This window comes from Lampetra fluviatilis, chromosome 42, assembly GCF_964198595.1.
Source record: "Lampetra fluviatilis chromosome 42, kcLamFluv1.1, whole genome shotgun sequence".
Lineage (NCBI taxonomy): Eukaryota > Metazoa > Chordata > Hyperoartia > Petromyzontiformes > Petromyzontidae > Lampetra > Lampetra fluviatilis.
This window is the reverse complement of record NC_136316.1, coordinates 6543352-6556427: the sequence shown is the minus strand read 5'-3', so window position 1 is coordinate 6556427 and position 13076 is coordinate 6543352. Positions and strand designations below refer to the sequence as shown.

The 13076-nt window shown below is 44.8% G+C and overlaps 1 protein-coding gene across 1 annotated transcript in view; it reads left to right on the top strand.

The window, feature by feature from the left end:
• The window catches only part of LOC144946744 (uncharacterized), a 28099-nt gene extending 21730 nt beyond the window's left edge, over positions 1 to 6369 (top strand). The window contains exon 4 of the mRNA XM_078875875.1: positions 5822 to 6369. Within this exon, the coding sequence (XP_078732001.1) occupies positions 5822 to 6222 (401 nt within the window). The 3' untranslated portion in view covers positions 6223 to 6369. The remainder of the gene's footprint in view (positions 1 to 5821) is intronic.
• Positions 6370 to 13076: the final 6707 nt, after the last annotated feature.

Genomic DNA, 13076 nt, shown 5'->3' with positions numbered 1-13076 from the left:
ACGTGACGGATAAGGTTAGCTCGAGTGCACGAGCATGAATGATTGCAACATCACAGGATCAAACTAAACTGTGTACAACTATTTAAACTTTAACTGTTTTTATTTCACCAGGCGAGGCCCATTGAGCTATACAGCTGCTTTTTAAGAAGCGACCTGGCCACAAATGATAGCTCAACGAAGTGTCTTATCACGTGCAAATGTATAGCGGCCAAATAACTCTAAACACGTGTTTCTAAATGTGGAGGGAAAAACAGCAGAACCCGGAGAAAAATCCACGCTACCACAGGGAGAATATGCAAACTTCAAATATATAGGCACCAGGGTAGGGATTGAACCTACCACCTCCTGCATACCAGGCGAGGTAGTTAACATCTCACCACCGTGGCGCCACTGACAATTACTCAGTTGGGATCACACGAAGCAGCAACATTGCGCCCTGCTGTGAAAACTTGGCAGGATCCTCCTGAAAAAAGAGTTGTGAAGCGTCTCTGGTTAAACAAGCATCATCATCATAATAATAATGGATGTCGTGCTTTTGTTTGTCTTGGATAGGGAGACGTTACTCATCTCGATGTGTGTCCGACTGTATTGGCTTCGTCTTATTAATGCTCTCACCATGCCTCATTAACACTGCCCTGACTTATGATTCGGGATAAGGACAAATGTTTCCTGTAAATACAGCTTTGGCTGTGCAGAATGCCATTGTTTATTGAAACTGCCAAATCTCTAGGGCTTTCAAGAGTTCCGTTACTGAAATTTACAATAAATCTCTGATGGAAAAAACAGCTAAATGGGTTTGTGTGTGTGTGTGTGTATGTGAGCAGCGAGGCCTGCTTGCCATCGTTCTGTGAGTGTGTGTGTGTGACCAGCTAGACCTGCTTGCCATCTTTGCTTGGCCCAGCGAGTATGAGAGAAACGCATCAAGGCCCTCTTCCCGTTGATTTGTGCGGACAAAGTTTCCTTCGGGCCAACGAAAGGGCTTTTGTCGTTGTTTAGCTAGCAGCGTATTCCAGCAAGCCATGCAGCTTTTTATATATTAACATTCTTAAATGTTCAATAAAAGGAACGTTAGTGGGGTGGTTTTTCATTTGTTTTGTTTTGCGCATTTTCCCATGCGGCTTAAAATGTAAGTAAGGGCTGCAAGGGTTTGTGATAATAAAAAAAGTACCCTTTGACGAAGCAACCTTGACTTGTTTCGCATAATAAAAAAACACCCACACGTCACATGCCGACTGCATTGCGGTTGAGCAAGTTGGTATTTGAAGCACGGTTTGCTTCTTCTCGTCGGGCCCAAAGGCACCGAAACGGCAGGCAAGAAACAGCACCGTCAAAGTTGTAACCGGACAGGAGAGAGTGTGAATCGTTCGTGGAATTGAACGAGAGTTGTTGTGAGACGCCTGTCGAAAGGGATAGATGGGAGGCTTCATTCCGAGGTTAAGCGGGGAAGAAGCAGACAGACAAGCGGCCGGTGTGACTCGTAGTGGGTGAACGCGGTGCGGATGAGACGAGAAGGTCAGGTCTTCGGTGACCGGCGTGGAGGAATCGATGTGTCCAGTTCACAGGCACGACAACCGCGGTAGTTCTAGATTTGAAGCTTTCGTGACTGCAAGGATTCATACTCTTAGTTTTTTTCGGTAAAGTCCCGTAGGAAAAAATAAATAAGCAAAAAGTAAATAATAAAAATAATAGAAATAATATAAATAAAATAATAAATCACGACGTTTCGGAGGCAACACAAGTCAGCTGTGACGGTCCCACCTGATGACGGAGACTTGTGTTGCCTCCGAAACGTCGTGATTTATTATTTTATTTCTATTATTATTTATATTATTTATTTTTTGAGTATGTATTTTTAACCGTGGTAGTGGCGATAGCACGGTGATGAAGAGGAGACGACTTGACCAGCGGTGAGCGAGTGATAGGAGTGAATTGGTGAGTGCTGGAACATCAGTCACCCTGGCTGCTACGATGTTGAGTTATGCCAAGGAGAGTGACGTGGGAACTGGGGGTGCTCCATCCCCGATGTGGCAGCCGAAGGATTGCAGCTGAGGCCGAACTTGTACTTTGTACAGCTGCAGTCGGAAGACTTCATAAGTGAAGAACGAGGCTTTGGCACGGAACAGAACACCAAGCTTCTTCGATACCTCTAACTTACCCAAATCTCAATTTAAAGCTTTCGTGACTGCAGGGATTCATATTATTGGTTATTTAGGTAAAGTCACGTAGAAGGGAAATAATAAAATAATAAAAATAAAACAATAAAATTCTCACGACGTTTCGATTGCAACACAAGCAATCATCATCAGGTGTGAAAACCACAGCAAGAAAATGTTCTTGCTGTGGTTTTCACAAAAAAATTATTCTTGCTGTGGTTTTCACAAACATTTCTTGCTGTTGTTTTCACACCTGATGATGATTGCTTGTGTTGCAATCGACATATGTCTTCAAAGGAAAATTGTGGTGCGGTTGCATAGGCTTTAACATATTTAATACAACTATGCACGTTGGCTACATATGATATCCATATTTTTTCAAATATCGATGCCGTGTAAAACAATAAGCACACCCAAAGCAGCATTTACCTTTTGCTAGCAGAAGCAACAAATTCGTTTCAGCGGGCAATGTTAAATATGGGAATAAAAGAGAGGATTTAGTTTCTCCATTAGAACCTCATTTGCCAGTAGAAAAATATGATAATTGTTTTTTTACCTTTTCATCTGGCAACAAAACTGACACCTTTTTTACAAGGAGTCATGTTTGCATAGACCACAATACCTGCAGTCGTAATGTTGCCAGATGAAAGGGTAAAAAACCAATTATCGTATTTTTCTACTGGCAAATGAGGTTCCAATGGTGTAAATGCTTACCCGAGCTCTCATACTCTGATGGTGCATTGTCTTTGAGTTGTGCGCCTTTTGGCGTCATCTGGTCCAACACCATGTGAGACTAGGCTCTAAGGAAAGCTGTCTCGGGTGTGGACCAATCAACTTCAAGGACAGTGCATACATTATCAGAGTTATGTTTTTTGTTTGCATTACGACTGCAGGTATTGTGGTCTATGCAAACATGACTCCTTGTAAAAAAAGGTGTCAGTTTTGTTGCCAGATGATTTATTTTCTGTTTACCTGAATTGAGCCTCACTTCTGTTGACCCTCCTCGTGAACATTGCGAATGTGGTGACAAGTGTTGCTGGCAATTCCACTTGAAGTGGCAGTCCATTGATGATTCTGCTTGCTCCCTTCGGTGGCAGGGAATTCACGAAGCAGGAGAGAGGTTTGGGAAAGGTGATAGCAAGTTTAGCGGAGTCTTCTAAGTCCCGTCTTAAAACATATTTGGTTTCACGTGTGTACCCCGTCTGTGTAGGGTTTGTGCCTTTGATATTGTTTGTGTAACTTTTTCATTTTACACGCTTTCTATTAACTCACTCTGTCTGTTTGTTGTTGTCATATCCTCAAATCTTGTAACTCAATTTTAACCCACTTACCAATGTGGTATCGACTGCAAACTTGGTATACTTATGTCATACTGATGACAATACTGTATTCTCTCATTAAAAATAAAAAAATTCTATATTTTTAAACATTATTTTTTATATGTTATGTTTCGGCTTGGGTCTAATTGTCCACGCTTAACTGACGCTGACTGTAAATCACCATGGCCCCTTACGTTATGGCAAGCTTCGCGGCCACTTACTGGAGTCGTGGAGTTCTGCCATTACGAGTACGGTACATTTCGTTAAAGCGTGTTTTTTAAAAAGTATTTTTAAATATTACTTATTTGTTGTAAATCGCTGGTTCGCCCCTGCTGGACATCTGTGAAAAAGAGCTTCATGGCACATCGGATTCCTCCAGTCTAAATATAAATTCGGAGTCCTTTTAATTCTCATAAAATGTTATTTGTTCCGGGTTTTTTTTTATCTGTTAAGGTATTTTTTTGTTTAAGGGTTTGTTAAGTGTTAGGTTATTTTCCGTGTGAACGGCGCTTTATTGACGCCAAGCCCTGGCTGGGTAGGGGCGCCCCTTCACAGTTCGAGAGCTGTAGGCCACCCCGGTAAATACTGCCGCTGTGTTGACCAGAGACACACGCACCCTCTGCTGCACGGTGTGTCGTAAATAACCCCCGTCACCTTATTTGAAAATAAATATTAGGTCGTGCGTGCCAGCGTTTCGGTCCCAAGTAAAACAAAATGTATCCGTAAATTACTTAATTGGATCAAATTAAACACACGAGTTGGTGGTACCGCCGTTGGCAGTGGTGCCACGAGCACCAGCAACAACAACAACAAAAACAAACACTAAACACATTCGTCAATAACGAGGTGCAATATAATTGGGTAAAAGCGCGAAGCAACATTGGCCTCGACTACCAGACTTTACTCGTCTGGATAACAGAGCGCCTCGTGGTGACCTTGACATAAGAATGGGGCGAATTACGAACCGTTGAAAATTATGAATTGTTGCGTCATACACACGCAGGTGATTGTGACGTAGCGAGCGAGCGACTTGTTCGAGTTGTAACTCCGTCACGTTGCTGGCGGCTTGTTCACGAACTCGAGCTTGAGTTCCCGAAGAAGCTCCCAGCACGCGGAACGAAACGTCGGACATCGTGGCGAAACAAAACAAAAAACACGAGACGGGACTACCCGAGCACGCGGGGGAGAGCATCACAGCAGCAGCATAACCGTGAAAAACCCCTACACAGAAGTCTCCATAATAAGCACTATTATGATGCCCTTAGGGACAGGACAATAATAACGTGTACTTCTAAGCTTTGACACTAATTTGATTGTTAAGAACTCCGCTTAGTTCTTGTTATGATGCGTTTGTTTGTGTGTGCATTTCTCCATGAGACCCCACGCACCGATGGAATGATATGATCACTAATTAGAACTATAAATAAATATAATTTCCTAACAGTAATGACCCTTATTCTTGATTAGCAAAGATATAATGTTCAATTTAAATGGCTTTGTACTTGGAGATGGGTGTGATACGCTCGTCAACGATGTTTTTGCTTTGCTTTCCCATTGCTGTGTAAACGAGGTCAGAAGGGTAATACGAAGTCGTCATAATTGCTGTGTATGTTGAACTTCTTTCGCACCATACATAGCCAAACGCGCTAATCGGAGCTGCAGTACAACGCAGAACAATGGTTCAATGCTGTACAATTCAGTATTGCATTGTTTCAATGCAGTACAAGGGAATTCTAGATCTGAAGCTTTCGTGCTGAAAGGATTCATACTCCTAGTTTTTTCGGTAAAGTCACGTAGGTAAAAAATGAAATAAAAATTAATAAAAAATAAAATAATAAAAAATCACGACGTTTCGGAGGCAACACAAGTCTCCGTCATCAGGTGGGACCGTCACAGACAGATTTGCTGTATCACCTGATGACGGAGACTTGTGTTGCCTCCGAAACGTCGTGATTTTTATTATTTTATTTTTATTAATTTTTATTTCATTTTTTACCTACGTGACTTTACCGAAAAAACTAAGAGTACAGAGTGTACTCCTCTCCCGAGCGCATATTGAAGCGCTTAACGACGATCGATATCACTGCCCCAAAAATGAAAGAAAGAATATAAATAATATACAACGTTTCAGGCAATGGCCCTTCATCATGACAGAGAGAAAAAGGGCCATTTCCTGCAATGTCGCCCATTGCGTACGCATTTTTCGCTTCACAGCACTTGTTACGGACGTGTCGATTTTAAATAGTTTTAGTTATTTGTCCTAAATGCACCGCTGCCAATGAATGCGGTATCACACACACGCACACAAATGTTTGCCTAACGTTCGTTTAACAACTCTTGTCGTTCAAGCCACGGAAATGAAGAAGAAGAATATAACCAACAACTCGCCACGATTCGGACGGCTCTTTCTCACCGGCGGTGTCTCGAGACCGGCCGCGGATTTCCGAGGCGCGTACGAAAGAGACGGCGGCGGCGGTGCCCGGCAAGCCGATCAAATCCGCCCGCCGCATCCGTGGCGGGCCCTCGAAGGCACGGCGAGACACAAGCCCGTGTCGGGCCGGGCCAAGCTGTCCGCGCGAATATTCGCGGAAGAGCCGCGGCGCCGCGTCGGGGAGTTCGCGACCGTGGACGGCTCGAGCAGAACGCCCGGCACGGAGGGCGAGAAGGAGGAGAAGACGCCGCAGCAGCAGAGGAGAGCCGCCACGCTCTTGCAGAGGCGGCTGGGGATCGCGGACTCGGGTCTCGTTTGAAGCCCTCCGCCGTCGAGATGATGGCGGAGAGAGATGTTAACTCACTCGCCTGGTACGCAGGAGCGCGTGGGTTCGATCCCGACCCTGACGCCTGCTGTGTATTTGGAGTTTGCGTGTCTCTCTCTCATCATGATCACGGTGCCTAGGAGATGTTAACTCACTCGCCTGGTATGCAGGAAGTCGTGGGTTCGATCCCGACCCTGACGCCTGCTGTGTATTTGGAGTTTGCGTGTCTCTCTCTCATCATGATCACGGTTGCTAGGAGATGTTAACTCACTCGCCTGGTATGCAGGAAGTCGTGGGTTCGATCCCGATCCTGACGCCTGCTGCTGTATTTGGAGTTTGCGTGTCTCTTTCATCATCATCATCACGGTGCCTAGGAGATGTTAACTCACTCGCCTGGTATGCAGGAAGTCGTGGGTTCGATCCCGATCCTGACGCCTGCTGCTGTATTTGGAGTTTGCGTGTCTCTTTCATCATCATCATCACGGTGCCTAGGAGATGTTAACTCCCTCGCCTTGTATGCAGGAAGTCGTGGGTTCGATCCCGACCCTGACGCCTGCTGCTGTATATTTGGAATTTGCGTGTCACTGTCTCTCCCTGTGCTCGCGTGGATTTTTCTCCGGGTCGTCCGGTTTTTTTCCTTCCACACTTATAACCAACGTACATTTAGAGTATTTGCCTTCTATACATTTGCACGTGATCAGCCACTTCGTTGAGCACTCATTTGTGATCGCCAGATCGCTTCTGAAAAAGAGCCATATAGCTCAGTGGGCCTTACCTGCTAAAATAAAAAAATAAAAATTCGTCGTTTTTTTATTATAGATTTCCGGGAATCTCCTTGCACGGCCCTCAGTGTCGGGACAGCGGCCCGCGCTGGTCTCTTCCACGTTTGTTTATCCGAGCGCGAAATGTCGTCAACGTGCTTGGAGCCGCAGCGGTGTTAATGGTCAGCGCGCTCGACTTAAAAGAGGCCCAAGGTTCCATTCAAGCATCTGGCGCAGCAGTTGATGCATTCGGAAAGTTTGTCAAACTCTTACCCCCCCGCCCCCACGTTCCTTTGCTGATGACCTCTCAGCGGTTTTAACGGAGGACACCACGGTTAGTCGATCGGTAGGGCTTGTATGTGTGTCGTGGGGAGCGGTGGTGTAGCGGTTAGCGCGCTGCGCTATGAACCCGGCGACCCCGAGTTCAATTCCCGCTCCAGTGACGATTTTCTCAACCGGTCCTGGGCCTCTCCTAAGTCTACTCAGCCTCAAATGAGTACCTGGTGCGGTGTGTATACATCGTAACTGGGGAGACAAAGGCGGCCGGGCGTGGTGCTGCCCACCCACCCCCTCGTGCGCCTTCATAGGTGCTACTCACAGCACTTGCCCCAACAGTCTGTTTAGGCTATAGGGGGATGTATGTCATTGTTGTTGGTGTGTCGTGTGAGTTACTCATACTTTCCCCGAGACGTCTGGCCAGTGCAGATGAAGAGTAGGCCAAACGTTCCTTGAAATGGGCCTCTCGAAAGCTCCCTCCAGCGGAGGCCACTTGCACCAGCGGTGGCGCGAGCCAAGCACTTGCAGGGCTGCGCCTTTAGTCCTTGGAGCCCGATGCATCTACGCGGTTTTTTTATTAAACGAACCTTTCGTGCCTTTCGTGGACATTTGATGAAAACAAATGTTGCTTTATCGATAGCGCGCGTGAGTGATGTAAGCTTGATTTCCTGTGATGTGCAAGAAATTAACGTGAGAAATCTGAAGGTGTAAGAATTGTTTGCTTGGTAAAAGAATCATGCCTGCTGTATGAATAATAATGTACCGATCTATGAAGATAGCAGTACAATGTTGAACATCCTTTGCCTATACTGAGTGTATATATATATTTGGGAGATTGCACGGTAACGGAATTTCCAGGCCAACGTAGGTGCGTTAGTCACGGAGATTAAATTGTCTCGATACGCATCACACTGCTCTGTGTAATTCCGTTACCGTCGAATACGACTTCATGCACGTACATCGTACGGATTCCCGTCTGTCTTTACGATTTATTTTCATTGAATCTCTTTGCTAACACTTATAAATTATGATATAAGCATTTTTTTTTATGTGCTGAATAAACTGTACTGCTGTCACGTAGGTAAAAATAAAATAAAAAATGATAATAGAAATAAAATAATAATAAATGAAAATAAATCTACGTCTGTGTTGCCTCCGAAACGTCGTGATTTAATTGATTTATTTTCATTTATTATTATTTTATTTATATTTTTAAATATATTTTTTACCTACGTGACTTTACCGAAAAAACCTAAAAGTATGTACTGCTGTTATTTTAGCAACGCTTTGACCACGGTCATGAATGAGCCATCGTCTATCCACTGCTAGATGAAAGCCACTCGATTGCTTGTTGCCTTCCCTCTTGATCCGTGGTGGCGAGATGTTCACTACCTCGCCGGGTACGCAGGAGGCCGTGAGTTCGATCCCGACCCTGACGCCTGCCGTATATTTGGAGTTTTGCGTGTCTCTCTCTCCCCGTGGTCGCGTGGATTTTCTCTCCGGGTCCTCTGGTTTTTCCCTCCACATTTAGAATCGTGCGTTTAGAGTATTTGGCTGCTGTACATTTCCACGTGATAATAAGCCACTTCCCTGAGCTACCATTTGCGTCGAGGTCGCTTCTAAAAAAAGAGATGTGGGCCTTGCCTGGTCAAATACATATTCTTTTTAAGTTTAAATAGTTTTACACAGTTTAGTTTGATCATGTGATGTTACAATCATTCTTGCTCGTGCACATGAGCTTGATCTTATCCGTCACGTATATGCAATATCAATGCCACGTGAACGTATGCGTGTAGACTTTGTACGATTGTATGCGGAGCAATTCTCATAAGACTGTATTCCAAATAAATTCCAAACTGAAATTCAATTGTGTACCGAGAGTAAGATGCCTTTATTTTTTAATTATACTTTGTTTCATACATTACTGTAAACACACAGTATACCGTACAGGGGAGAGAAAACAAACTGTCGTAGTTACGAAAAGTATATAAATTGTAAAATACAAATTTAAAACGTATATTTCCATTATTCGATTATATATATTTTTTTCATTCATTGAGATACAACAAATATATTAAAACAGCAATTCGTATTATGGCAACACGATATAAAATGAAAAATAAAACGTACGTTTGTCATTAAGTACTGTACATACATTTGTGATATAAATACATGTAACAGGTAGAGCCGTAGAGCAATAACAACAGAGCCACATGTACAACGGGCAATCAACCTTCGACACTATATACACAGGGCAAACACTTTGAGGGTGATTGTATTTCTGATGTTCGTGTTTCCAATTCGCTGCACATTCCTTGGCCTCGGTTGTTCTTTGGATATCTTAAGTGGGATCTAAACGCGTCAATCTTATTCATCCATCGGGCGAGCACCGACCGTGCGGAGACGTCGCATTTCACCTTTGGGGTTAGATAGCCGCGTCAGTAAAAGTGTGTGTGCTGTGTGTGTGTCGTGCACCCTCCTCCACCCGACGCAGCCAATCGACAAACCCGTCGCGCGACGAACCAACGCGTCGGTGTATCACCGCTTCAGCAACAGAGCACAGCGAGCGATATACCAAAACTCGTGTTGCCACAAGACCCACTTTTCCCCGGTGAAATCTATGTTCCCCGGGACGTTCAATTCCTTTGTTGCCCAATTTCTGTCGGTCGAGGAATAATAATAAGACAGCACTGCCAGTCAACGCTCACACACATGGGGGTGTGCTCCCTTCCCCCTCTCAAAGCATTGTCTTTTTTGCGACAAATGTTACGTGCCGGTTATTTTGCCCCTCTAAAGGTGGCAACCCAAACCGTGCACCTGGGTGCCGCGTTTGCCGCTTGGCGGTGTTGGGACGGTGAAGTGTGCCGGTGCACACCCTCAGTGAGAACCTCCATGAGAAATTGACGATGTTAATCACGTCGTTTTTTCCCCCCGTGACATTTATGCCCATAGTCACTTTAATATGTTTTCTTGTTTATGTTTTTGTTTTTTGCTTGTTGCGGTTGCACCCGATTCAAGAGCAAGAATGGCTCACAGGGCTATACCTAATAAATGAAACTGAAACTGAAATGATTCCCAATCATAGCAAACATCAGTACCTGGTGCAGTGTGTATAAGCTTCAGCGCTTGGGGAGACAAAGGCGGCCGGGGTTATGCTGGCCAAACCGCTGCCTCGTGCGCTGTGTCAGACTTCATAGGTGCCACACGCTAACAGCAGTTGCCCCACCCACCCCCCACGCATTCTGTAAATCTATGGGACTGTGCGAGTCTATGGGATTGTGCGAGTCTATGAGATTGTGGAGTCTATGAGACTGTGCGAGTCTATGGGACTGTGCAGTCGATGGTTATGCAAATCACTGGTGACCAGATTTAGGCTATCGGTTCGCTAGGCTTGAGAACTCCGGTGGCCAGGTTCGTTGTGTGGAATGCTAACCACTATGACAACCGCTCCCCATTAGAATTTTGAGCCGATGTGTATCTATACATTTTTTTCTTTTCATGAATCTGAAGTCCCTTGGACCCACGTGGGGCCCTGAGCGTTTGCTTGGTTTGCTTGGGCCTAGCGCCGCCAGAGGGCTCGGTGGCTCCGCCGTTAAAGAAGCTTTAAAATTCTAGATTTGAAGCTTTCGTGACTGCAAGGATTCATATTCTTAGGTTTGTTCGGTAAAGTCACGTAGGTAAAAAATTAAAATTAATAAAAGTAAAATAAAATAGCTGTATCAAGTGACTCTCACTTGATACCAGCAATCGTGCTGTGACTGTTCCACCTGAAGACGGAAGCTTGTGTCGCCTCCGAAACGTCGTGATTTTTATTTTATTTTTATTTTACTTTTATTAATTTTAATTTTTTACCTACGTGACTTTACCGAAAAAACCTAAGAATATGAAAGCTTTCAAATTCCACGTCAGGATTTTTCAGTCTGGTCTCAGGTTTGCCGCGTCCTCGATAGAGCCGAACTGAATATAGCAACGAGTAATTACCTTAACATTTCTTGGCTGAAAGCATCTTTATACGTGCATATATATATAGAGGACTGCAGAGCTCGGGCAATCCTTGGTGGGGCCGGCTTCTCGCTTGTCTGTGGCTCCCATCATTAATTGTGAGGTTGAAATTGGCACGAGTGCGTGACGGCGATGTATATATTTTTACACTGGATCCCTGCGCTCGCAATATGCGGAATCCATCACGTGAACTGGGTTTCATTATTGACGGAATGTTCCCTCGCGACCCTCAGAAAACCAACCTCCCGTAGAACGGCGCTTTGTCAATGTAATTCATCGTTATTTTTGTTAACGTCAAAATATGTTCCAGTGACCCAATGAGAGCAGACAGTTATGGATGCTCCAACTGAAATGTAGCGCTGCGTGTCACAACTGTACGATGAATAATTTAAGGTGCAAATAATACACATGCAAAGCCCCCATGCTTTAAAATGTAACCGTGATCCCGAATTGTGCTAATTTATGGAATCAGGAAGGCAGAAACCATTACAATTAAGTCCCAGGATTAATGCACCAATGCTGGAAGTCCACTGAAAGCAGCATGGGATGTGTGTGACCATCTGATGACGAAGCCACTGCCAGTGCATTCTACGTGAGTCTATGGGTCTCTGTGTAACTACATTGGTCCCTGTGTGAGTCTATGGGTCTCTATGTCAGTATATGGGTCCCTGTGTGAGTCTATGGGTCTCTATCTTTCTATATTGACTCCTGTGTGAGTCTATGGGTCCCTATGTCAGTATATGGGTCCCTGTGTGAGTTTAAGGGTCTCTGTCTGATTCTATGGATGTCTGTATGTCTATGGGGCTCTGTGTGGTTATAATTACAGGTGAAACGTCACAGTACTCGAATTGTAAATGTTGTGGGTTTACTCTCCAACACACCGGTGTGCTGTACTAGTAACGAAATGGCGCGTTTAGTTTACGTGACAAAGCTTAATCATTGGCTGTGTCGGGTGGTGGCGGGTTTAATGACACAATTATATTCATACGATCTAACCAAAAAACACCCCTCCATTATGGATTCTGTGTATGTCTTCGGGTCTCCATGCGACCCCGTGGGGTCTCCATGCGACCCCGTGGGGTCTCCATGCGACCCCGTGGGGTCTCCATGCGACCTCGTGGGGTCACCATGCGACCCCGCGGGGTCTCCATGCGACCCCGTGGGGTCACCATGCGACCCCGTGGGGTCACCATGCGACCCCGTGGGGTCTCCATGCGACCCCGCGGGGTCTCCATGCGACCTCGTGGGGTCACCATGCGACCTCGTGGGGTCTCCATGCGACCCCGCGGGGTCTCCATGCGACCCCGTGGGGTCTCCATGCGACCCCGCGGGGTCTCCATGCGACCCCGCGGGGTCTCCATGCGACCCCGTGGGGTCTCCATGCGACCCCGTGGGTCTCTACGTGAGACAGACAATGGACAATGTAGCCACTGAGAGCTCGTCCATGAATTGACCCGCACGCGTCGTCGCCTGAGATTGGGAAAAATACCCGAGACAGACTTTGTGGCCTAATTCTAGATTTGAAGCTTTCGTGACTGCAAGGATTCATACTCTAAGGTTTTTTCAGTAAAGTCACGTAGGTAAAAAAATAAAAATAATATAAATAATAATATAAATAAAATTATAAATCACATTATTTTATTTCTATTATTATTTATATTATTTTTATTTAATAATAAATCACATTATTCACGTTATTTTATTTCTATTATTATTTCTATTATTTTGTATTTTTTAGAAAGAATAACATAAATATAATAATAAATCACATTATTTTATTTCTATTATTATTTCTATTATTTTTATCTT